The following is a 26,674-nucleotide window of genomic DNA, read 5'->3' on the forward strand; positions in this document are numbered from 1 at the left end:
TGCGCTTAATGAAATTATCGATCCTATTCCAATCTTACATGTCTTAAGTATTGCGTCTCATTCTCATTACAAGATAATTTAATAGAAATGGTGGAAATCATCCCCCGAATGAAGTCCAGCCATGCTGGCTCCGTCCCGCTAGCCTGAGAAGGGATACTACACTGAGTACACACTAGTGAACCCCCTGGAGAAGAGGAACACTGTACCTTGCATGATACACACTCTTTGCCTGACATACTGCAGAAGTAACAGCACACACACAGGAAAAGGTTAAAAGCACAATTAACCCACAAAGAGCCCTTCTCGAGAGACACAGAGAGAGGATAGAACCAGCACACGGCGCAAGACATTCCTGCTACACCCCCCATACTTGTACAAACAGCTCCTGGCACCCACATGCATGTCAGACTTTACACCCATTCACAAAGCTTCTGATCCCCTCAAATGATATGAACTTCTGTACGAATCCATTCAGCCAGGCCAGGCATACCAAAGGGATCCTGTGATCTCACAGAATTATCCTATCCAAATAATGTACCCGACATACTGTTTGTGTCCACCTTCTTTCCACCCTACACGTCTTTGAGGCCACTTATTTTGGACACCAATACATAAACAATGACCAGGAATCTCAAGGTGTCATAGCAAACACTGGTTGGAATATTATAGGAGTCTGAATGTTGATCAGCTTCTTTTTATATTGTTTGGTAGGGAGAGGACAGGTGTGCACTGTGCACATTAAGTCCAACATATTTTTATCTCCCAAGGAAAAATAGGATTTTAATACCTACCGGTAAATCCTTTTCTCTTAGTCCGTAGAGGATGCTGGGGACACTTCAAGACCATGGGGTATAGATGGGATCCGCAGGAGACATGGGTACTTTAAGACTTTAAAAGGGGTGTGAACTGGCTCCTCCCTCTATGCCCCACCTCCAGACTCCAGTTATAGGAACTGTGCCCAGGGAGACGGACATTTCGAGGAAAAAGGATTTATTTTGATTTAAACTAAGGTGAGATACATACCAGCTCACACCTCAAACATGCCGTACAACATGGCATTCAACCCAATGCATGCAACGGCATGAATAATGACAGCAACAGGCTGACTATAACCGCAACAGAACACGTGTGTAACCATAACCAATAACTGCAGATACAGTACGCACTGGGACGGGCGCCCAGCATCCTCTACGGACTAAGAAAAAAGGATTTACCGGTAGGCATTAAAATCCTATTTTCTCCTTATGTCCTAGAGGATGCTGGGGACACTTCAAGACCATGGGGTTTATACCAAAGCTCAAGAACGGGCGGGAGAGTGCGGAAGACTCTGCAGCAACGATTGACCAAACAAGAGGTCTTCCTTAGCCAGGGTATCAAACTTGTAAAACTTTGCAAAAGTGTTTGAACCCGACCAAATAGCTGCTCGGCAAAACTGTAACGCAGAGACCCCCCTGGCAGCCGCCCAGGATGAGCCCATCTTTCTGGTAGAATGGGCCTTCACCGATTTCAGTAACGGCAATCCAGCCGCAGAATGAGCTTGCCGAATCGTATTACAGATCCAGCGTGCAATAGTCTGCTTGGAAGCAGGAGCCCCAATCTTGTTGGGATCATACAGGACAAACAAGGTTGGTTCATGTGTCAATATTGCAAAGGGCATGGAGACACGTGCCCTTTCCCTACATTTTAAGAATGTTCATAATTGTGATGTAGCCCACATTAAGAATTTTTATGGTTTAAGACACATTACGGGAGATATTAGGGGGAATGATTTAGTGTCTAAACTAGCAAGAAATGAGATGATGATGATTTTTAACTGTGGGACCCTTGCCCCCAAAGGGTTAAACAAAGATTTTGAGTTAAAATGGTTTATATAATTTTTATGATCCCTTCTTTGTATTTGAAACTGTGAGGTTATTTTTAGATGAATTTCTTATTGTCCCCTTTTCTTATTCATAATTAATGTTTTCTGGGAGTATTGTGATGTGTTTTTCAAACAAGGTGCTGTGATGCTGCTAATGTGTTTACTATATATTCTTTCTTGTTTCTTTGAGGTAATTTCTAATATAAATGGACATTCGATTGGTTTTCTTATACAATATCACTCCAATAAGTCCGCCAATACCGGAATCATTATGGGGAGGTTCCCTGATGATAACCAGAAATATCAGGAGGACAGGACATTTCCGGCAGGACAAATGAAGCTATACACCCATTGCATCCGGGTGTAGTGGGCGGACGGAGTTTTCGGCATGTCCGCGATCTACTTCCGGGAATGACGTGATGGCGGTGACGTCACTTCCGGTAATGACGTGCCGGGTGCGGGGTTGATAACCAGAAATATCAGGAGGACAGGACATTTCCGGTAGGACGAGTGAAGCTGTACACCCATTACATCCGGGTGTAGTGGGCGGACGGAGTTTTCGGCATGTCCGCGATCTACTTCCGGGAATGACGTGAAGGCGGTGACGTCACCTCTGGCAATGACGTGCCGGGCGCGGGGTTGATGACGACTTCCGGGAGTTTGTGATGACTTAGAGACTTGCTTGATGGCGGGAGTTTCTATTAAGATAAAAAGGAATGGAGTGGACTTCGGGAAGGGATGTTGTTGAATGTTGTAATGGGAATATTCGAAGTAGTTGATCCATGTCTGGAAATAGGTGGGACTGAATACCCAATTGAAAAGGGTATAAATATGTAGAAATGGTTTATCCTCCTTATGCCTTGAAAAAGACACTGGTGTGTCGAAACGCGTTGGCAGGAGGATCTGTTTACTTTGGGGAGACGTCTGGGATATCAACATAGGATCTGGACGGCGAATCCCGGGGACGCCTGGTGTTACCATCTTCAATTTCGCTGTTTTGTCTGCTTATTCAGTGGACCATTTCCTTTGGTGAGAGACCACCCTTATCCCCAAGTGTTTTTAAAGTGATGTTGTTGTGAAATAAATAGTGTTGCACTATTGGAGGTTTCTATCCTTCTCTTTTTTCGGGCCCATCACCGAGGAGAGGATTATAAGGGGACAGAATCCAGACTGGTGAGATTCCAGCTCCTATGAAAACGTGTTTGTCTACTCTTAAAACAGTAGACATATAATTTAGGTACAAGACCTACCAAAAGATTCCCTATGTTTTTATCACTCATTTACATACATAATACACTATGATTGTTTGTTCTGTTTATCTTTCATGAGCGCCAGTGGATTCAAATGGTATTCTCTTTTGACTGCATCGATTTATTAAGTGTTGGTGACACTTTCTTTTCCATTTTGAAACCAGAAGGCAGCTATTATTTGGCGCACGGTATTTTATCAACTTTTATTTTTGTGAGCCGCCCAGGATGAGCCCACCTTTCTGGTAGAATGGGCCTTCACCGATTTCAGTAACGGCAATCCAGCCGCAGAATGAGCTTGCCGAATCGTATTACAGATCCAGCGTGCAATAGTCTGCTTGGAAGCAGGAGCCCCAATCTTGTTGGGATCATACAGGACAAACAGAGCCTCCGTTTTCCTAATCTGAGCCATTCTGGCTACATAAATTTTCAAAGCTCTGACCACATCTAGAGACTTCGATTCTTCAAAGGCGTCAGTAGCCACTGGCACCACAATAGGTTGGTTCATTTGAAATGATGACACCACTTTAGGCAGAAATTGCTGACGAGTTCTTAACTCCGCTCTATCTTCATGGAAGATCAAATAGGGGCTCTTGTGAGACAAAGCCGCCAATTCAGACACCTGCCTTGCAGAGGCCAAGGCCAACAGCATGATCACTTTCCAATTGACGAATTTCAACTCTACCTTACGTAAAGGTTCAAACCAATGAGATTGCAGGAATGCAACACCACGTTAAGATACCATGGTGCCACCGGGGGCACAAAGGGAGGTTGGATGTGCAGCACGCCTTTCACGAAAGTCTGAACTTCCGGAAGGGAAGCCAATTCTTTTTTGAAAGAAAATTGACAAGGCCGAAATTTGTACTTTAATTGAGCCTAACTTTAGGCCCGCATCCACCCCTGCTTGCAGAAAATGGAGAAAACGGCCCAGCTGAAATTCTTTCGTAGGAGCCTTCTTGGATTCACACCAAGACACATATTTTCTCCAAATACGGTGATAATGTTTCGCCGTTACCTCTTTTCTAGCCTGAAGTAGTGTGGGAATTACTTCACCGGGAATACCCTTTCGGGGTAGGATCCTGCGCTCAACCTCCAAGCCGTCTTGGTACACGCACGGCCCCTGCTGTAACAGATCCTCTCGCAGAGGAAGAGGCAAGGGATCTCCTATGAGCAATTCCTGATGATCTGGATACCAAGCCCTCCTTGGCCAGTCTGGAACAATGAGGATTGCCTGAACCCTTATTCTTCTTATGATCTTTATCACTTTTGGAATGAGTGGAATCGGAGGGAACACATATACTGACTGAAACACCTACGGTGTCACTAGAGCGTCCACTGCTATTGCTTGAGGGTCCCTTGACCTGGAACAATATCTCGGAAGTTTCTTGTTGAGGCGCGACGCCATCATGTCTATTTGAGAATTCCCCAACGACTTGTCACTCCTGCAAAGACCTCTTGATGAAGACCCCACTCTCCTGGATGGAGATCGTGTCTGCTGAGGAAGTCTGCTTCCCAGTTGTCTACACCCGGAATGAAGACTGCTGACAGAGCGCTTACATGCCTTTCCGCCCAGCGGAAAACTTTTGTGGCTTCTGTCATTGCCGCTCTGCTCTTCGTCCCGCCCTGGCAGTTTACGTACGCCACTGCTGTTATGTTGTCCGACTGAATCAAGACGGGCAGATCGCGAAGAAGATGTTCTGCATGTAGAAGGCCGTTGTAAATGGCCCTTAACTCCAGAATGTTTATGTGTAGACAAGCTTCCTTGCTTGACCATTTTCCCTGGAAATTTTCCCCCTGTGTGACTGCACCCCAGCCTCGGAGACTCGCATCCGTGGTCACCAGGTTCCAGTCCTGGATCCCGAATTTGCGTCCCTCTAGGAGGTGAGAGCTGTGCAGCCACCACAGGAGTCAGATTCTGGTTTTGGATGATCTTGGCAAGTTTAGGAGCCAACCATGTTGTTGCAAAATTGTCAGGGAGAGCGTCACGCTCTGCAGTAATTGTTCCTTGGACCTCGCTTTTATCAGGAGATCGTCCAAGTACGGGATAATTGTGACTCCTTGCTTGCGCAGGAGAACCATCATTTCCGCCATAATCTTGGTGAAAGCCCTCGGAGCCGTGGACAGACCAAACGGCAACGTCTGAAATTGATAATGACAATCCTGAACGGCAAACCTCAGGTAAGCTTGAAGTGGAGGATATATGGGGACGTGTAAGTAGGCATCCTTTATGTCGACCGACACCATAAAATCCCCTTCCTCCAGACTGGAGATCACTACTCGGAGAGACTCCATCTTGACTTTAAATTTTTTTTTTTTAGATAGAAATCGAGGGATTTTAAATTCAGAATAGGTCTGACCGAGCCGTCCAGCTTCGGGACCACGAACAGGCTCGAATAAAAGCCTTCTCCCTGTTGTGACGGGGGCACCGTGACAATGACTTGATTTTGACATAGGTTTTGTATAGCACCGCATACCACCTCCCTGTCCGGAAGAGAAACTGGTAAGGCTGATTTGAAAAATCGTCGAGGGGGCACATCTTGAAATTCCAGCTTGTACCCTTGGGACACTATTTCTAATACCCATGGGTCTAGGGTCGAACGAACCCAGAAATGACTGAAGAGTCGGAGACGCCCCCACTGGTGCGTACTCCCGCAGAGGAGTCCCAGCGTCATGCGGTGGATTTGGTAGAAGCCGGAGAGGACTTCTGCTCTTGGGAACCTGCCACAGCCGGTGACCTCTTTCCCTTTCCTCTTCCTCTAGAAGCAAAGAAGGAAGACCCTCGTCCTTTCTTGTATTCATTGGGCCGAACGGACTGCATCTGATAGTGGTGCGTTTTCTTTTGTTGAGCAGGAACATAAGGTAAAAAGGATGACTTACCCGCGGTAGCCGTAGATACCAGGTCAGCGAGGCCGTCACCAAACAAGACACCACCTTTATACGGCAGAGACTCCATAGCCTTCTTAGAGTCAGCATCAGCATTCCATTGATGAATCCACAATGCTCTCCTAGCTGATACTGCCTTAGCATTGGCTCTTGATCCCAAAAGGCCAATGTCCCTCGCAGCTTCCTTAAGGTAGGCTGCAGCATCCCTGATATGACCCAGAGTCAAAAGAATGTTATCCCTACCCAGGGTATCAAACTCAGATGACAAGTTATCTGCCTACTTTTCAATAGCGCTACTCACCCACGCTGAAGCAACGGCAGGTCTGAGTAGCGTACCCGTAGTGACATAAATGGATTTCAATGTATTTTCCTGCTTACGATCCGCAGGTTCTTTTAGGGCTGCCGTGTCAGGAGACGGAAGCGCCACCTTTTGGACAGCCGTGACAGAGCTTTGTCCACAGTGGGGGGTGACTCCCCCTTTTCCCTATCCCCAGAGGGGAACGGATATACCACCGGAATTCTGAATCTGAAACTTCTTGTCAGGATTTTCCCAAACCTTTTCAAAAAGAGTGTTCAGTTCATGAGAGGGAGGAAACGTTACCTCAGGTTTCTTTCCTTTAAACGTACAGACCCTTGTATCAGGAACAGCAGGGTCCTCCGTGATATGTAACACGTCTTTTATCGCCACAATCATGTACTGAATGCTTTTAGCCAGTTTTGGATTTAATCTGGCATCACTATAGTCGACACTGGAGTCAGAGTCCGTGTCGGTATCTGTATCTGCTATCTGGGTAAAAGAACGCTTTTGTGACCCCGAGGGGGTCTGAACTTGTGACAACACATCCTCCACGGATTTCTTTCATGCCTGGGTCTGAGACTCAGACTTATCCAATCTCTTATTTAATAGAGCCACATTCGCATTCAAAGCACTCAAAACATTTACCCAATCAGGCGTCGGCGGTGCCGACAGGGTCACTCCCACAGTTGTTTCTTTCCCTAATCCAGTCTCCTCCTGGGAAGAGCACTCAGCCTCAGACATGCCGACACACGTGTACCGACACCACAAACACACTGGGCATATAGGGGACAGACCCACAGTAAAGCCTGTCAGAGAAACACAGAGGGAGTTTGCCAGCTCACAACCCAGCGCCTATCCCGGTACTGAAACCCTGTAGTGCCGCTGTGTGTGTGGTAGCATGGCGTGCAGCGCGGCCGCTGTGCGGTACCTCAAAACCGTCACTGAAGTCTTCTGATCTTCTTCTACTCACCCGTCTTCTGACTTCTGGCTCTGTAAGGGGGGGTGACGGCGGGCTCCGGGAACGAGCATCTAGGCGTACCTAGCGATCAGACCCTCAGGAGCTAATGGTGTCCTGTAGCCTAAGAAGCAGAGCCTTGAAACTCACAGAAGTAGGTCTGCTTCTCTCTCCTCAGTCCCACGATGCAGGGAGCCTGTTGCCAGCAGGTCTCCCTGAAAATAATAAACCTAACAAAAGTCTTTTTTCAGAGAAACTCAGGAGAGCTCCTCAGTGTGCATCCAGTCTCACTGGGCACAGAATCTAACTGGAGTCTGGAGGAGGGGCATAGAGGGAGGAGCCAGTTCACACCCCTTTTAAAGTCTTAAAGTGCCCATGTCTCCTGCAGATCCCGTCTATACCCCAAGGTCTTGACGTGTCCCCAGCATCCTCTAGGACGTAAGGAGAAATATATAATAGATATGACAGTAACTGCATACAGACGCAATCACTGTTTTAAATATTAGCTTGTATCCAGTATGAATAAATACGAGTTTTCTGGATAAAAAGATTTACAATGCTGTATCAATTTAGAAAACAAATTAAATAACCAGAGATAAAATTAATTATTATATTAAATATTTAATGATCAAGAAAGGCTCTAATAAATTGTGAATTTACTTACCCATGAATAAAATATGACCTGTGTTTCACTGTTGGTGATTAGCTGTTTCTCATCTTGAGTATTAAATATAATATATTTCTGAAAAGTGAACAGATATTTATACAGTAGAAAGTAAAACACCTAGACAACCTCACTTCTTTCTAAATTTTGGTAATATTTCCTTCTCTCCAGTAGAAATGGCCATCAACCGTCAATGTTTTGCCATCACCCAGTGCTTTGCAACTATCCCTTGTCACAATGCTTAGCCTTACCCACTTCCCTGTTCAAACAATCAATAGTTTTACACTGATGGTTTCCTGTCATCAGTGTAGAGTATTGATGAGACTATCGATAGCCATCCATACTCTTCAGACTCAAGTTCAATTTCACCTATCCCTACTCTCCAGACTCAAGATCAATTTCACCCATATACAATATAGCATCAGTATTTCTTGCTACCCCTTTTCTTCAAGTGTTTTTAATCCTCTGCTGAACGTCTCTAGGGTACATGACAGGTATTCATTATAGCAAACATTTATCTCATCTCTCAAGTAAGACACATCCATATGGTATTGTACAATTTGTTAATGTAACAAGTATTTTAGACTATGCAGAACTATCACCTACCCGTCATTCTTATTTTGTTGCATGCACCACTACTACTGGGGTTGTCGCACTCAGAGTACACACAGGGGTACTGTGGAGCAGCTGTGCACATATTCTATGTATGAGGTACCTGCAACATAGCCATTTCTCCTGTGCACCTCTATGGAGATCTAGCAATGTTACTGGTCACGGTGTGCCGTTCTGTTCTATCGCAGCTAAAGGAGCTGAATCCACAGTGTTTCCAGTTTCCCGTGTTGGCCGCATGGTGTAGTGGGATGCCATTATATTACTACTTTGTGGGGTTAAAGAAGTACTGAGAAGCCGGCAGCAATCAGCAAACGTGAAAGCAGAGAGAGAGACAAGGATGGACATGCCAATGGATAGTTATAAAAGGAAAGCTCAAGGGTGCCATAGAGAGATGGATAATAAACAGAGAGCTTGAGGGCGAGAAACTGGGCACTAGGAATGAAAGAGAGAGAAAAACAAAAAGAAAAAGAACAAAAAACAAAAAGAAACAATTGGAGGAAAAAGGTGAGAAAAGAAGATCTGGTAGGGAAAAGCGCTTTGGGGGATGAAAATACATAAGTAAGGGGGGAAAAGCGAGAGGAAAAGAGAGAGACTTGGCAGAGAAAAGCGAGCTGGAAGAGAAAAGAAAGAGTAAAGCAAAGGACAGAATGATGATTATGAGGACCTTTCATGTACACTTTAGTATAGGAGACTTTAGCCAGTCACTACAGCTGTTGTCAGCAACATATATCCTAAATACAGTGTCAGGTGTGGGTCTCACCTGAAGGCCAAACTGTGCGCTAAGCTCTGCAGTACACACTGGTGAATCACAACCTGTCGTCCATTCCCAAATGCAGACTTTCTGTGAGTGGAAAGATGGGTCAGCAAAAGATTGTAGTAAGATATCATTTACAACAATGACTCAATGAACTTAGTTAATATTGAAAATAAACCTAATTACTTACACATTTAATACTGCAAATAGTATAATGAGCTACAGCAAAGCACATATACATACCGGTAGTACAGAGAGCGAAACACAGCTTATTTAATCTAATTTTTATCTTTGCAGCACATTATATTTTTACATCAACTTCTTAATAAGCCAGACACAAAAAATAAATTGATTGAATACCTGAATAGTTCCACCTCCAATAGTTGCCAAGTACTTTGCATTGTGAGACATAGCTACAGCAACTACTCCCCCTTCTGGATGACTTTGGAATATAGTATGAACAGGGATGCTGCAAAAAGAGGAAATATAACACATCACATTAGACATATCGCTTTCACATACTGTATAATAACTTAATTCATTTAAGGTAGGACAGGCAAACTTTTTTGCTTGGAGTGCCAATAACAAGACTGAATGGAGGGCCACAAAATGTTTTCTGACAGTTAACCTCCCGGCAGTTATGTAAGTGGTCTTTGCTGAGTAAATCTTGTTCTAAGAAACAATATAACTAAAAAAGAAAAAATAGGATTTTAACTACCTACCGGTAAATCCTTTTCTCGTAGTCCGTAGAGGATGCTGGGGTCCAATTTAGTACCATGGGGTATAGACTGTTCCGCAGGAGCCTTCGGCACTTTCAGACTTTTCAACAGTGTGAACTGGCTCCTCCATCTATGCCCCTCCTCCAGACCTCATTATAGGAACTGTGCCCGAGGAGACGGACATTCTTGAGAGAGGAATTACTATTAAACTTGTGGCGAGATTCACACCAGCTCACACCATACAAAACATGCCGCCTAACATGGCTTTCAACATAACCCATGCTAACGTGCATGCATAACACAACAGCAACAGCTGTGAACATCTTAACACATGAGAACCTGTGTAAAAAGATAAAACGTAATTCTGCAGGAAAAATGAGCAATGGGCGGGCGCCCAGCATCCTCTACGGACTACGAGAAAAGGATTTACAGGTAGGTAATTAAAATCCTATTTTCTCTTACGTCCTAGAGGATGCTGGGGTCCATTTTAGTACCATGGGGATGTACCAAAGCTCCCAGTACGGGTGGGAAAGTGCTAATGTTCCTGTAGAACTGACTGACCAAACTGAAGGTCGTCAGCAGCCAAGGTGTCAAACCTGTAAAGCTTAGCAATCGTGTTTGCCCCTGACCAAGTAGCTGCTCGGCAAATTTGCAATGCCGAGACACCCCGGGCAGCCGCCCAGGAAGAACCCACTTTCCTTGTAGAGTGGGCCTTTACCGAACTCGGTAATGGCAATCCTGCCGTGGAATAAGCGTGCTGAATGGTACCTCTGATCCAGCGCAATAGCCTGCTTAGAAGCTTTGTTTGTCCTCTATGTTGGGGTCATAGAGGACAAACAAAGATTCTGTTTTCCTTATCCGAGCCGTTCTTGCAACATAAGTCCTCAACGCTCTGACGACATCCCAGGACTTTTGAAACGGCTGAGGTGTCAGAAGCCAATGACACCACCACAGGTTGGTTGATATGGAAATAAGACACAACCTTTGGAAGAAAATGCTGACGCTTCCGCAGTTCAGCTCTTTCTTCATGAAAAATCAAATAAGGACTCTTGTGTGACAGAGCCCCTAATTCAGACACTCGTCTGCCTGAGGCCAAGGCCAACAGCATGACCACTTTCCAAGTGAGAAACTTAAACTCTACCTCTTGTAGAGGCTCAAACCAGTCCGATTTAAGGAACTGCAACACCACATTAAGATCCCATGGCGCTGCAGGAGGCACAAAAGGAGGTTGGATGCGCAGAACTCCCTTCACGAACGTCTGAACCTCAGGAAGGGAAGCCAACCGTTTCTGAAAGAAAATGGACAAGGCCGAAATTTGGACCTTGATAGACCCTAATCTCAAGCCAGCAAAATATTTGTTTATATTTGTCTACCCGTCTGTAGAAATAGGAGAAGACGTCCTAATTAGAACTCCACCGCAGGAGACTTCTTGTATTCACACCAAGATACATATTTTCTCCAAATACGATGGTGATGTTTGGACGCTACCCCTTTCCTGGCCAGAATAAGTGTGGGGATGACTTCATTGGGAATACCCTTATGGGCTAGGATTTGGCGCTCAACAGCCATGCCGTCAAACGCAGCCGCGGTAAGTCTTGATAAACAAACGGCCCCTGCTGAAGCAGGTCCTCGCGAAGAGGAAGAGGCTGAGGATCTTCCAGTAATAACTCCTGAAGATCTGGATACCAAGCCCTCCTTGGCCAGTCTGGAGCAATGAGAATTGCTCGAACTCTTGTTCTTCTGATGATCTTGAGAACTTTTGGTATTAGTGGAAGTGGAGGGAACAGATACACCGACTGAAACGCCTACTGGGTCACCAGTGCATCCACTGCTATTGCTTGTGGGTCTCTTGACCTGGAACAATATTTCTGAAGCTTCTTGTTGAGACGTGATGCCTTCATAGCTACTTGAGGAACGCCCCAACGATCTGCTACCTCTGCAAAGACTTCTGGGGGAAAGGCCCCATTCTCCTGGATGGAGATCGTGTCTGCTGAGGAAGTCTGCTTCCCAGTTGTCCACTCCCGGAATGAAAATTGCCGACAGAGCTTGTGCATGTCTTTCTGCCCAGAGGAGTATCTTTGTCACCTCTGCCATTGCCGCCCTGCTTTTTGTTCCGCCCTGGCGGTTTATGTAAGCTACTGCCGTTACATTGTCTGACTGGATCTGTATGGGACAACCTTGAAGAAGGCGTGCCGCTTGATGAAGGCTGTTGTTGTAATTTAAAAGGCAAATTGTGCCGTTCCTGTATTGGGCCCATATTATGTCCTGATTTCTACTCCTGGCATCTAATCAGAGACCATAAAGAGAATGAATGGAATATGCTCATAGTAGTGTCATAGCAATATTTTTATGGAACAGTATATGTATAAGAATGTTATATGGAATTTGTATCAGAGCAGTGACAGCACTGAGAGAGGACCACGCATGTTCATTCAACTACATAGATTCAACAAAACATATCATAACATGTATGCAAGCGTGTACAACAACCGCCTTTTTGTTTTACTGACTATATTATATCCAGAACAAGTAGACTGGACTTACCCTGAGAATGAATCCCAGACTATGATGAGACTCTCTGGTCCGCCGTCAGCTGTAGTAATCCATCGTCTGTCCTCACTCACACACATGCAGGAAATACAGCTGCAGTGACCCTAGGAAAGTACGATATTCAGGATATAAACACTAGTATACCCAGCACTCTTTCCACACTTTCAGATGCAAGCAGTCACAACATGATAGTTTAGATGCAGGAACTTTGTGTAGTCCAATCCCCAACATGATATATTTACCGTACTTGAATATAACGGAGGCCAATACAACAGACGCATGTTGTCTAAAAGGAATATTCAGCAAAAAAGTAAGATTATGCAAAAAAGACGATGGTTCTAGGATATATGAACATTTTGCTCAAAGTACGTAAACTGACGTACGTAACGAGAAAAATGACAGCAAGTGTTCAAGTATGCCCCCACCCCAATTTTGTAACTAGCCCCAATGTTCATGCATTCACTGATTCTGGGGTGCTATTAGTTTCCAGTTCTGGGGTGCTATTAGTTTCAGCACTTAAACAAAGACAAGAAGAAGCCAGTTTTTTGCTACCAGCCCCTTTCATAAATGCCAACATAAATTCACTAATAAGGCTGTAAAGTATAATTCAAAGAAGCCTCGTATAAATATGAAATATTATGTAATTAATTTATTGTGTATTATATTGCGTTTTGGTTTATATATGCATGAATTACCTGTATTGTTATATGTCCAAAGATTGGGCTCTTTTAAACACAAGCAATCAGCTGTAATGAATTTACTAATTAGCAAAGCATGATAAAAGGAAGGAATTGCTATGGAGAACTACAGTCTTGAGAAAGTCCCAGTGCATTGTGGGACGAAACGCGCTGACTAGACTTGATTAGTTCACGTTACTTTCCAAACCGATCTCCTTATTTTCTATTGAGCCCTACAAACGGCTCCACGTCCAGTGACCTTTGCCGCTGAGAGATCACTCTCCTAATCATACCAGCTCCTGTAGTGGTGACCATCAGTCCCCATATTGGTGACTATCTCTACTGGAAAGGACAAGCAGCCAGGAGCTCGCGGACAAACGTCGGTCCTTGCACCAGTTGACAGATCATTACCTTGAGATTCCAGTGAGCAGAGGTACACGTGGTCGGCTACCAATCCCGCAGCGGTGAGAGCATCACCATCGGGAGGACAGGTGTAAGCGGAGACGCCCGTGGCCGTACTTTAACAGAGATACCAAGGGGTAACTATACATTATTTACTCAGCCTGGAAAGCGAATCCTAGCCGGGACGATGGCAACACAATATTACCTCTATTCTGATTCAGAGCTCTGACCATCTAAAACTGTTAACATTTGGATACAAGTAACCATTCTAGTTGTATCTGTCGCTAAAAAACTGAACAACATATATTCATTTTGGAGGAGAGACCTATTGGGAGGTCGTGAAAAAGAAACATTATATTGCTCCTGTTATTTTTGAAAAAGGTATTTCTCTGACAGCCTAGTGGATGCTGGGAACTCCGTAAGGACCATGGGGAATAGACGGGCTCCGCAGGAGACTGGGCACTCTAAAAGAAAGATTAGGTACTATCTGGTGTGCACTGGCTCCTCCCACTATGACTCTCCTCCAGACCTCAGTTAGATTTCTGTGCCCGGCCGAGCTGGATGCACACTAGGGGCTCTCCTGAGCTCCAAGAAAGAAAGTATATTTTAGGTTTTTTATTTTACAGTGAGACCTGCTGGCAACAGGCTCACTGCATCAAGGGACTAAGGGGAGAAGAAGCGAACCTACCTGCTTGCAGCTAGCTTGGGCTTCTTAGGCTACTGGACACCATTAGCTCCAGAGGGATCGACCGCAGGACCCGTCCTTGGTGTTCGTTCCCGGAGCCGCGCCGCCGTCCCCCTTACAGAGCCAGAAGCAAGAAGATGGTCCGGAAAATCGGCGGCAGAAGACTTCAGTCTTCACCAAGGTAGCGCACAGCACTGCAGCTGTGCGCCATTGCTCCTCATGTACACCTCACACTCCGGTCACTGATGGGTGCAGGGCGCTGGGGGGGGGGGGGGGGGGGCGCCCTGAGGGCAATATAAACACCTTGGCTGGCAAAATAATCACAATATATAGCCCCAGAGGCTATATATGTGATAAATACCCCTGCCAGAATCCATAAAAAAGCGGGAGAAAAGTCCGCGAAAAAGGGGCGGGGCTATCTCCCTCAGCACACTGGCGCCATTTTCTCTTCACAGTGCAGCTGGAAGACAGCTCCCCAGGCTCTCCCCTGTAGTTTTCAGGCTCAAAGGGTTAAAAAGAGAGGGGGGGCACTAAATTTAGGCGCAATATTGTATATACAAGCAGCTATTGGGGAAAATTCACTCAGTTATAGTGTTAATCCCCACATTATATAGCGCTCTGGTGTGTGCTGGCATACTCTCTCTCTGTCTCCCCAAAGGGCTTTGTGGGGTCCTGTCCTCAGTCAGAGCATTCCCTGTGTGTGTGCGGTGTGTCGGTACGGCTGTGTCGACATGTTTGATGAGGAGGCTTATGTGGTGACGGAGCAGATGCCGATAAATGTGATGTCGCCCCCTGTGGGGCCGACACCAGAGTGGATGGATAGGTGGAAGGTATTAACCGACAGTGTCAACTCCTTACATAAAAGACTGGATGACGTAACAGCTATGGGACAGCCGGCTTTTCAGCCCGCGCCTGCCCAGGCGTCTCAAAGGCCATCAGGGGCTCAAAAACGGCCGCTCCCTCAGATGGCAGACACAGATGTCGACACGGAGTGACTCCAGTGTCGACGAGGTTGAGACATATACACAATCCACTAGGAACATCCGTGACTTGATCCCGGCAATAAAAAATGTGTAACACATTTCTGACATTAACCCAAGTACCACTAAAAAAGGGTTTTATGTTTGGGGAGAAAAAGCAGGTAGTGTTTTGTTCCCCCATCAGATGAGTGAATGAAGTGTGTGAAAAAGCGTGGGTTCCCCCGATAAGAAACTGGTAATTTCTAAAAAGTTACTGATGGCGTACCCTTTCCCGCCAGAGGATAAGTTACGCTGGGAGATATCCCCTAGGGTGGATAAGGCGCTCACACGTTTGTCAAAAAAGGTGGCACTGCCGTCTTAGGATACGGCCACTTTGAAGGTACCTGTTGATAAAAAGCAGGAGGCTATCCTGAAGTCTGTATTTACACACTCAGGTACTAGACTGAGACCTGCAGATAGGGCTGCTGCAGCGTGGTCTGTGACCCTGTCAAACAGGGATACTAGTTTGCTAACATAAGAGCATATTAAAGACGTCGTCTTATATATGAGGGATGCACAGAGGGAAATTTTGCCGGCTGGCATCCAGAATTAATGTAATGTCCATTCTGTCAGGAGGGTATTAGAGACCGGACACTGGACAGGTGATTCTGATTTTAAAAGGCGCATAGAGATTCTGCCTTATAAGGGTGAGGAATTGTTTGGGGATGGTCTCTGGGACCTCGTATCCACAGCAACAGCTTCAAAGAAAATTTTTTACCTCAGGTTTCCTCACAGCCTACGAAAGCACTGTATTATCAGGTACAGTCCTTTCGGCTTCAGAAAAGCAAGCGGGTCAAAGGCGCTTCCTTTCTGCAAAGAGATAAGGGAAGAGGGAAAAAGCTGCACCAGTCAGCCAGTTCCCAGAATCAAAATTCTTCCCCCGCTGCCTCTGAGTCCACCGCATGACGCGGGGGCTCCACAGGCGTAGCCAGGTACGGTGGGGGGCCGCCTCAAAAAAATTTCAGCGATCAGTGGGCTCGCTCACAGGTGGATCCCTGGTTCCTTCAAGTAGTATCTCAGGGGTACAAGCTGGAATTCGAGGCGTCTCCCCCCCGCCTTTTCCTCAAATCTGCCTTGCCGACAACTCCCTCAGGCAGGGAGGCTGTGCTAGAGGCAATTCACAAGCTGTATTCCCAGCAGGTGATAGTCAAGGTGCCCCTACTTCAACAAGGAGGGGGTTACTATTCCACACTGTTTGTGGTACCGAAACCGGACGGTTCGGTGAGACCCATTTTAAATTTGAAATCCTTGAACACATACATAAAAAATTCAAGTTCAAGATGGAATTGCTCAGGGCGGTTATTGCAAGCCTGGACGAGGGGGATTACATGGTATTCGTGGACATCAAGGATGCTTAACTGCATGTCCCCATTTACCATCCTCACCAGGAGTACCTCAGATTTGTGGTACAGGATTGCCATTACCAATTCCAGACACTGCCGTTTGGACTGTCCACGGCACCGAGGGTGTTTACCAAGGTAATGGCAGAAGTGATGATACTCCTTCAAAAAAAGGGAGTTTTAATTATCCCGTACTTGGACGATCTCCTTATAAAGGCGAGGTCCAAGGAGCAGTTGTTGGTCGGAGTAGCACTATCTCGGGAAGTGCTACAACAGCACGGATGGATTTTAAACATTCCAAAGTCACAGCTGGTTCCTTCCACACGCCTACTGTTCCTGGGGATGGTTCTGGACACAGAACAGAAAAAAGTGTTTCTCCCGCAGGAGAAAGCCAAGGAGCTGTCATCTCTAGTCAGAGACCTCCTGAAACCAAAACAGGTATCGGTGCATCACTGCACACGAGTCCTGGGAAAAATGGTAGCTTCATACGAAGCAATCCCATTCGGCAGGTTCCATGCAAGAACCTTTCAGTGGGACCTCTTGGACAAGTGGTCGGGATCGCATCTTCAGATGCATCGGCTGATAACCCTGTCTCCAAGGACCAGGGTGTCTCTGCTGTGGTGGCTGCAGAGTGCTCATCTTCTAGAGGGCCGCAGATTCGGCATACAGGACTGGGTCCTGGTGACCACGGATGCCAGCCTTCGAGGCTGGGGGGCAGTCACACAGGGAAGAAATTTCCAAGGACTTTGGTCAAGTCAGAAGTCGTCCCTACACATAAATATTCTGGAACTGAGGGCCATTTACAATGCCCTAAGTCAGGCAAGGCCCCTGCTTCAAAACCAGCCGATACTGATCCAATCAGACAACATCACGGCAGTCGCCCATGTAAACCGACAGGGCGGCACAAGAAGCAGGATGGCGATGGCAAAAGCCACAAGGATTCTCCGATGGGCGGAAAATCACGTCTTAGCACTGTCAGCAGTGTTCATTCCGGGAGTGGACAACTGGGAAGCAGTCTTCCTCAGCAGACACGACCTACACCCGGGAGAGTGGGGACTTCATCCAGAAGTCTTCCAACTGTTGGTAAACCGTTGGGAAAGGCCACAGATGGACATGATGGCGTCCCGCCTCAACAAAAAGCTAAAGTGATATTGCGCCAGGTCAAGGGACCCTCAGGCAATAGCTGTGGACGCTCTAGTGACACCGTGGGTGTACCAGTCGGTTTATGTGTTCCCTCCTCTGCCTCTCATACCAAAGGTACTGAGAATAATAAGAAGGCGAGGAGCAGTGGTGCAAGTAGAAAAAATGTCTTACGGGTACTGTGTGCGCGGCGCGCGCGCAAAAAATGGGTGTGGCCAAATGCCACATGGGGCGTGGCCAATGAAAATGGGGGCGTGATACACATATGGGGGAGGGGCAGATACACGTATAACCCCAATAGTGTCAGATACACGTTGCCCCACAGTGCCAGATATACATTGCCCCACAGTGCCAGATACACATAACCCCACAGTGCCAGAAACACATTGCCCCACAGTGCCAGATACACAAATGTCCCCAGAGTGCCAGATACACAAATGTCCCCAGAGTGTCAGATACACATTGCCTCACAGTGCCAGATACACATTGCCCCACAGTGCCAGATGCACATTGCCCCACAGTGCCAGATGCACATTGCCCCACAGTGCCAGATACACATTGCCCCACAGTGCCAGATACACATTGCCCCACAGTGCCAGATACACAAATGTCCCCAGAGTGCCAGATACACATTGCCCCACCGTGCCAGATACACATTGCCCCACAGTGCCAGATACAGAAATGCCCCCAGAGTGCCATACATTGCCTCACAGTGTCAGATACACATTGCCCCACAGTGCCAGATACACAAATGCCCCCACTGTGTCAGATATACATTGCCCCCCGTGCCAGATACAGAAATGCCCCTACAGTGCCAGATATGCCCCCAGTGCCAGATATCCCCCAGTGCCAGGTATACATGCCCCCCTGTGCCAGATATCCCCCAGTGCCAGGTATATATGCCCCCCTGTGCCAGATATGCCCCCAGTGCCAGATATCCCCCCGTGCCAGGTATACATGCCCCCCCAGTGCCAGATATCCCCCAGTGCCAGGTATAACATGCCCCCCCAGTGCCAGATATCCCCCAGTGCCAGGTATACATGCCCCCCTGTGCCAGATATCCCCCAGTGCCAGGTATATATGCCCCCCTGTGCCAGATATGCCCCCAGTGCCAGGTATACATGCCCCCCTGTGCCAGATATCCCCCAGTGCCAGGTATATATACCCCCCCCTGTGCCAGATATGCCCCCAGTGCCAGATATCCCCCAGTGCCAGGTATAACATGCCCCCCCAGTGCCAGATATCCCCCAGTGCCAGGTATAACATGCCCCCCTGTGCCAGATATCCCCCAGTGCCAGGTATAACATGCCCCCCTGTGCCAGATATCCCCCAGTGCCAGGTATAACATGCCCCCCTGTGCCAGATATCCCCCAGTGCCAGGTATATATGCCCCCCTGTGCCAGATATGCCCCCAGTGCCAGGTATACATGCCCCCCCCAGTGCCAGGTATAACATGCCCCCCCCCCAGTGCCAGGTAAACATGCCCCCCTCCCCTACTCACCGCTGCCGTCGCCGTCCTGTCTGTCATGTGAGGGAAGGAGAGCGCAGCCTGCGCCTCTCGTTCCCCTCAGTCTCCGGCGGGTGTCTCAGTTTAATTCAGCGCCGATCCGTGAGCCAATCAGAGCTCGCGGGTGCGAGCTCTGATTGGCTCACGGATCGGCGCTGAAGTAAACTGAGACACCCACCGGAGACTGAGGGGAAGGAGAGGCGCAGGCTGCGCTCTCCTTCCCTCACATCAGCGGCGGTGCGGCGGGGATGGCGGGTGCGGCGTTGCGGCGGGGACGGCGTGGAGCAGGGGAGGGAAGGAAGAGGAGCGGCGGCCCGTCGGTGTGGGTACGGCGTACCCACAGCTAAATTCTTACGGGTACGCCGTACCCGCCCACTTGCACCACTGGCGAGGAGTAAGAACGATACTCGTGGTTCCGGATTGGCCAAGAAGAGCTTGGTACCCAGAACTTCAAGAAATGATATCAGAGGACCCATGCCCTCTACCGCTCAGACAGGATCTGCTACAGCAGGGGCCCTGTCTGTTCCAAGACTTACCGCGGCTGCGTTTGACGGCATGGCGGTTGAATTCCGGATCCTAAAGGAAAAGGGCATTCCGGAAGAAGTCATTCCTACGCTGATAAAAGCCAGGAAAGCTGTAACCGCAAATCATTATCACCGTATTTGGCGAAAATATGTTGCGTGGTGTGAGGCCAGGAAGGCCCCAACAGAGGAATTTCAGCTGGGTCGTTTTCTGCACTTCCTACAGTCGGGAGTGACTATGGGCCTAAAATTGGGTTCCATTAAGGTCCAGATTTCGGCTCTGTCGATTTTCTTCCAGAAAGAACTGGCTTCACTGCCTGAAGTTCAGACATTTGTAAAGGGAGTGCTACATATTCAGCCCCCTTTTGTGCCTCCTGTGGCACCTTGGGATCTCAACGTGGTGTTGAGTCTCCTAAAATCACATTGGTTTGAGCCACTTAAGACTGTGGATCTGAAATATCTCACGTGGAAAGTGGTCATGTTATTGGCCTTGGCTTCGGCCAGGCGTGTGTCAGAATTGGCGGCTTTGTCATGTAAAAGCCCTTATCTGATTTTCCATATGGATAGGGCAGAATTGAGGACTCGTCCCCAGTTTCTCCCTAAGGTGGTATCAGCTTTTCACTTGAACCAACCTATTGTAGTGCCTGCGGCTACTAGGGACTTGGAGGATTCCAAGTTACTGGACGTAGTCAGGGCCTTGAAAATTTATGTTTCCAGGACGGCTGGAGTCAGGAAAACTGACTCGCTTTTTATCCTGTATGCACCCAACAAAATAGGTGCTCCTGCTTCTAAGCAGACTATTGCTCGCTGGATTTGTAGAACAATTCAGCTGGCGCATTCTGCGGCTGGATTGCCGCATCCTAAATCAGTGAAAGCCCATTCCACGAGGAAGGTGGGCTCATCTTGGGCGGCTGCCCGAGGGGTCTCGGCTTTACAACTTTGCCGAGCTGCAACTTGGTCAGGGGCAAACACGTTTGCTAAATTCTACAAATTTGATACCCTGGCTGAGGAGGACCTTGAGTTCTCTCATTCGGTGCTGCAGAGTCATCCGCACTCTCCCGCCCGTTTGGGAGCTTTGGTATAATCCCCATGGTCCTTACGGAGTTCCCAACATCCACTAGGACGTCAGAGAAAATAAGATTTTACTCACCGGTAAATCTATTTCTCGTAGTCCGTAGTGGATGCTGGGCGCCCATCCCAAGTGCGGATTGTCTGCAATACTTGTATATAGTTATTGCCTAACTAAAGGGTTATTGTTGAGCCATCTGTTGAGAGGCTCAGTTGTATTTCATACTGTTAACTGGGTATAGTATCACGAGTTATACGGTGTGATTGGTGTGGCTGGTATGAGTCTTACCCGGGATTCAAAATCCTTCCTTATTGTGTCAGCTCTTCCGGGCACAGTATCCTAACTGAGGTCTGGAGGAGGGTCATAGTGGGAGGAGCCAGTGCACACCAGATAGTAACTAATCTTTCTTTTAGAGTGCCCAGTCTCCTGCGGAGCCAGTCTATTCCCCATGGTCCTTACGGAGTTCCCAGCATCCACTACGGACTACGAGAAATAGATTTACCGGTGAGTAAAATCTTATTTTTTATTCATATACATATCTGTGAGAGGGAGAACAAATATTTATGCTAACATTTATTCTGAAAGCTTGTATATTATTGCTTGTGACTTGTTTGTGTAAATGTGAGTCTTAATAAATGTGATTAGATTATACGGGCCTTCTTAAATATTCTTATTAATTCACACATTTGGAGGACCACTAGTTTTATTAAACATTAAATTTATATACAACATAAAACCTATGAGAAATAGGTAGTCTGAAGTCAGAGGGAGAGGGAGTATGCCAGCGGCTCACAGAGCGCTGGGCATGCCCCCTTAGTGCCGAAAACGGGGGCGTGGCTCGCGATCGCGGGTCCTCTCCTTTCTCAGGCCACACCTCTTTTTCGGGAGCGCGCGCTGCTTCCCCGCGCGTATCTCTCTTTCGAGAAATGAAAAGTTGGGAGCTATGGATAAGGGATAAAACAGTTTGAAATACATAACTCCCTGCTTTACATTCCTGTAAGCCTGGCAAAAAAATGTCACTTATTTATATGCCTGAGCAATTCTTTCATCGGACTAATATAATGGGATACAGTCATTAGCTGAACCACACTTAGGTCGACAGTCATTAGGTTGACCACTATTGGTGGACATGCATTAGGTCGACACGGAAAAATTAATAGTGGTCGACCTAATGACTGTCAACCTAAGTGTGGTCGACCTAATGACCCATGCCCAATATAATCCCCTTTCCATAAGATCTGTTTAACAGTTGTTATTATTTCAGGTTTCCTAGAGCTGGAAAATTTGGCTTTAGCCCATATTCCAAATAGCTTCTTAGCAAATTAATTGCTTAATCTATATAGAAAATCATGGACACTTTATATTAATACAAGTTTGACTGTGGATACATTCCATATATTTATTTTTTGTTTTGTAAATAACACATAATTGTATAAAAAGTAGATACTAGTTTCATGTACACGTCTCAGTTAGAGATGAGCAGGTTCAGTTCTCTGAGAACCGAACCCCCCCGAACTTCACGTCCCGAGCCCGGATCCTAGTCCGGCTCGGGACTTATCGCCAGACCCGGAAACCAGAACGAGGCAAAACGTCATCATCAAGCTGTCGGATTCTCGCGGGATTTGGATCCCATATAAACAGCCGCGCGTTGCCGCCATTTTCACTCCAAACCTGGAGAGTGTAGCGAGAGGACGTGTCTCTCTCCTCAGTGTCTGTCTGTTCGGAAAAGTGGTGTGGCCTGCTCTTATGTGTCATTCCAGTGTTGTCTTGTGCTGCATCAGTCCAGTGGTGGTGTCTTGTGCTGCATCAGTCCCGTCACAGTGGTGTGTCCTGTGCTGCCATAAGTCCAGTGCTGCTGTATAAGTCCAGTGCAGTGGTGCTGTGTTGTGCTGCATCAGTCCAGTGGTGGTGTCCTGTGCTGCCATAAGTCCTGTGGTGGTGTCCTGTGCTGCTATAAGTCCAGTGCTGCTGCTGTATAAGTCCAGTGCAGTGGTGCTGTGTTGTGCTGCATCAGTCCAGTGGTGGTGTCCTGTGCTGCCATAAGTCCTGTGGTGGTGTCCTGTGCTGCTATAAGTCCAGTGCTGCTGCTGTATAAGTCCAGTGCAGTGGTGCTGTGTTGTGCTGCATCAGTCCAGTGGTGGTGTCCTGTGCTGCCATAAGTCCTGTGGTGGTGTCCTGTGCTGCCATAAGTCCAGTGCTGCTGCTGTATAAGTCCAGTGCAGTGGTGCTGTATTGTGCTGCATCAGTCCAGTGGTGGTGTCCTGTGCTGCCATAAGTTCAGTGGTGGTGTCCTGTGCTGCCATAAGTCCAGTGCTGCTGCTGTATAAGTCCAGTGCAGTGGTGGTGTCCTGTGCTGCCATAAGTCCGGTGGTACTGCCGTAAAAGTCCGGTGGTACTGCCGTATAAGTCCAGTGGTACTGCCGTATAAGTCCAGTGGTAGTGCCGTATAAGTCCAGTGGTAGTGCCGTATAAGTCCAGTGGTAGTGCCGTATAAGTCCAGTGGTAGTGCCGTATAAGTCCAGTGGTAGTGCCGTATAAGTCCAGTGGTACTGCCGTATAAGTCCAGTGGTACTGCCGTATAAGTCCAGTGGTACTGCCGTATAAGTCCAGTGGTACTGCTGTATAAGTCCAGGGTTACTGCCATATAAGTCCAGTCCAGTGGTGCTGCCGTATAAATCCAGTGGTGCTGTCCTGTGCTGTATATTATTTACTCCAAATAAAGGGGTTATTAATATGTAATCCAAATAATTTTTACAGGGTTTGCCCTGTGTGGTGTAGGGGTACGCTCTCCTGTGCCGCATATTGTTATATAACTCCAGAAAAATAATGGAGAACAAAAATTTGGAGGATAAAATAGGGAAAGATCAAGAACTACTTCCTCATACTGCTGCTGGGAGACGATAGTCATCCCAGAGGAGAAGTTGGAAGACCACTTGTACTACTTCAACTAAGCAATTGACTGTCCAACAGTCATTTGCGAGGAAGGTGAAATATGACAGCAGTCATCCTGTTGCAAAGCGGATAACTGAGGCCTTGACAGCTATGTTGGTGTTAGACGTGTTTCCGGTATCCGCCATTAGTGCAGTGGGATTTAGACAATTGATAGAGGTAGTGTGTCCCCGGTACCAAATCCCATCTACATTCAACTTCACTAGGAAAGCAATTCCCGGACTGTACAGGAACATTAAGAAAAGTGCCCTCAGTGTCCTAAAAAATGCGGTTGTACCCAGTGTCCACTTAACCACGGACATGTGGACAAATGGAGCAGGGCAAACTAAGGACTACATGACTGTGACAGTCCGCTGGGTGGATGTATTGCCTACCGCAGGAACAACAGCAGCGGCACCAGCAGCAGCATCTCACAATGCCAGCTCATTCCTAGGCAGACTACGCTATGTATCACCGCTTACTGTAAGAGGCACACCGCTGACAACCTCTTACGGAAACTGAGGGACATCATCGCACAATGGTTTACCCCACTCCTGGGGATTTGTGATATTGGACAACGCCACGAACATTGTGAGTGCATTATATCTGGGCAAATTCCAGCACATCCCATGTTTTGCACATACAATTAATTTGGTGGTGCAGAATTTTTAAAAAAATGACAGGGGCGTGCAGGAGATGCTGTTTGTGACCCAAAAAATTGCGAGCCACTCTCGACATTCAGCCACTGCGTGCCACTCCTAGATGGGCCAGGTGTTTGTGCCGCACACTTGTGTCGCTTAGCTTAGCCATCCAACTACCTCATTGCACCTCTTTTCCTTCTTTGCATGATGTGCTGTTTGGGGCCTATTTTTCAAATCTGCCTATTTTTAAAAAGTGCCACTCCTAGTTGGACCAGGTGTTTGTGCCGCACACTTGTGTTGTTTAGCAAAGTCATCCAGCAACCTCATTGCATCTCTTTTTCTTCTTTGCACTATGTGCTCTTTCAGGCCTAGTTTTTAAAAGTGCCATCCTGTCTGCCACTGCATTGCCACTCCTAGATGGGCCAGGTGTTTGTGCCGCCCAATTGGGTCGCTTAGCTTAGTCATCCAGTGACCTCGGTGCAACCTTTTGGCCCAAAAACAATATTGTGAGGTGTTCAGAATAGACTGGAAATGAGTGGAAATTAATGTTATTGAGGTTAATAATACCGTAGGATAAAAATTACCCCCAAATTCTGTGATTTTAGCTGTTTTTATGTGGGGTTTTTTTCCAAAAATCAACCAAAACACCGAAAGGGTGGTTTTGGCAAAACCAATCCAGATCCAAAACACGAACGAGGAACCAGATACAAAACCAAAACACGAAAAGTGTTCGCCGCACATCTCTAGTCTCAGTGTGTTTTATTTAACCAGTCAGAAATTGAAATATCTTAGATAAGCTTTCTTCCATAGAGTTGTATGTTTCTATACATATAAGACTTTATGTGCAATATATGTGCTTAACAAACTGTCACCTCCCAGTGGTTACAGCAACATGTGTACACAAATGTGCAGCGAGGGTCCGTTAACCTAAAACAATGATTTATCACCCAAGTACTCAGTGCTTCTTCCACACTTACAAACCCACCTCTGGTTACTGCATGGTCAGCTCCCGTAAGAGAAATGCATTAATATTGTATTTATTCCATCATATACAGGCCTGCTCTATATAATGCAATCCTCACTATAATGACAGTTCACCTTTGTTCTAAGTACTGCTGTAAAATTATGTTTTCTATTTCCAGTACACAAGAATATTGCAACATGCAACACAGATGATACCCAGCTCCTACCTGTAGGTGTCGTTGCCGGTTAAGAGAGAAGTCATGGATCACTGCAGTATGAGCACACACATATACAGCCACTTGATATTCTTCATCATGCAGATTATAAATAGGGATTTTGCTGTTCATGCCAAAAGACCATGCCAAGTTCTGCAAGTACAAACACAAACTATTTTTGTATTCTTTATCGACGTATGAATAGAATCTCTTATAAGGTGCAATTATTCTGTATTATAGAGTTACGGAATGCGTTGCCATTAGGCAACTGCCTAGGGATCTAGCACCTTGAGGGGCATTGCTGAGGCCTTCTGGCACCAAAACTAATTATGATCAGCTGTCCCTGTGCTGTCTTTAAAAAGTGAGGGTGGGGGGCTTTATTGAGGTAGTTGGTTGAAAGTTTGCCTAAGGGCTCTAACAGATCTTGCCCACTTTCAGTGTCTACTGACACTGCGGTCATGCCTTTAATGTACTTCTAATTTGATTGATTTTTCATTCTACAAACCCCCTTTTTTTACCTTATATGTTTCAAAGTACAGGGAGGGCGAGCACACACTACATACAGCACAGTAAAGGGAGGTCGCACACACTACATACAGCACAATACCGGGAGGGAGCACACACTACATACGGCAAAGTACAGGAAGGGGGAGCACACACTACATACGGCACAGTACAGGAAGGGGGAGCACACACTACATACGGCACAGTACAGGAAGGGTGAGCACACACTACATACAGCACAGTACGGGGAGGGAGCACACACTACATACAGCACAGTAAAGGGAGGTCGCACACACTACATACAGCACAATACCGGGAGGGAGCACACACTACATACAGCACAATACCGGGAGGGAGCACACACTACATACAGCACAGTACAGGGAGGGAGCACACACTACATACAGCACAGTACAGGGAGGGAGCACACACTACATACAGCACAGTACAGGGAGGGAGCACACACTACATACGGCACAGTTCAGGGAGAGAGCACACACTACATACAGCACAGTACAGG

At 46.9% G+C, this 26,674-nt stretch overlaps 1 protein-coding gene across 3 annotated transcripts in view; it reads right to left on the reverse strand.

Moving 5' to 3' along the window:
• CFAP251 (cilia and flagella associated protein 251) overlaps positions 1-26,674 on the reverse strand; it is a 263,063-nt gene that overhangs the window by 191,506 nt on the left and 44,883 nt on the right. For all 3 annotated transcript variants that reach the window (XM_063964473.1, XM_063964472.1, XM_063964474.1), the window contains 5 exons: positions 25,663-25,803; positions 12,538-12,647; positions 9,635-9,743; positions 9,281-9,361; positions 7,909-7,986 (listed from right to left, as the gene is read on the reverse strand). In XM_063964473.1, coding sequence (XP_063820543.1) covers positions 7,909-7,986; positions 9,281-9,361; positions 9,635-9,743; positions 12,538-12,647; positions 25,663-25,803 — 519 coding nt within the window. The remainder of the gene's footprint in view (positions 1-7,908; positions 7,987-9,280; positions 9,362-9,634; positions 9,744-12,537; positions 12,648-25,662; positions 25,804-26,674) is intronic.

The sequence above is a fragment of the Pseudophryne corroboree genome, chromosome 1, assembly GCF_028390025.1.
Source record: "Pseudophryne corroboree isolate aPseCor3 chromosome 1, aPseCor3.hap2, whole genome shotgun sequence".
NCBI lineage: Eukaryota > Metazoa > Chordata > Amphibia > Anura > Myobatrachidae > Pseudophryne > Pseudophryne corroboree.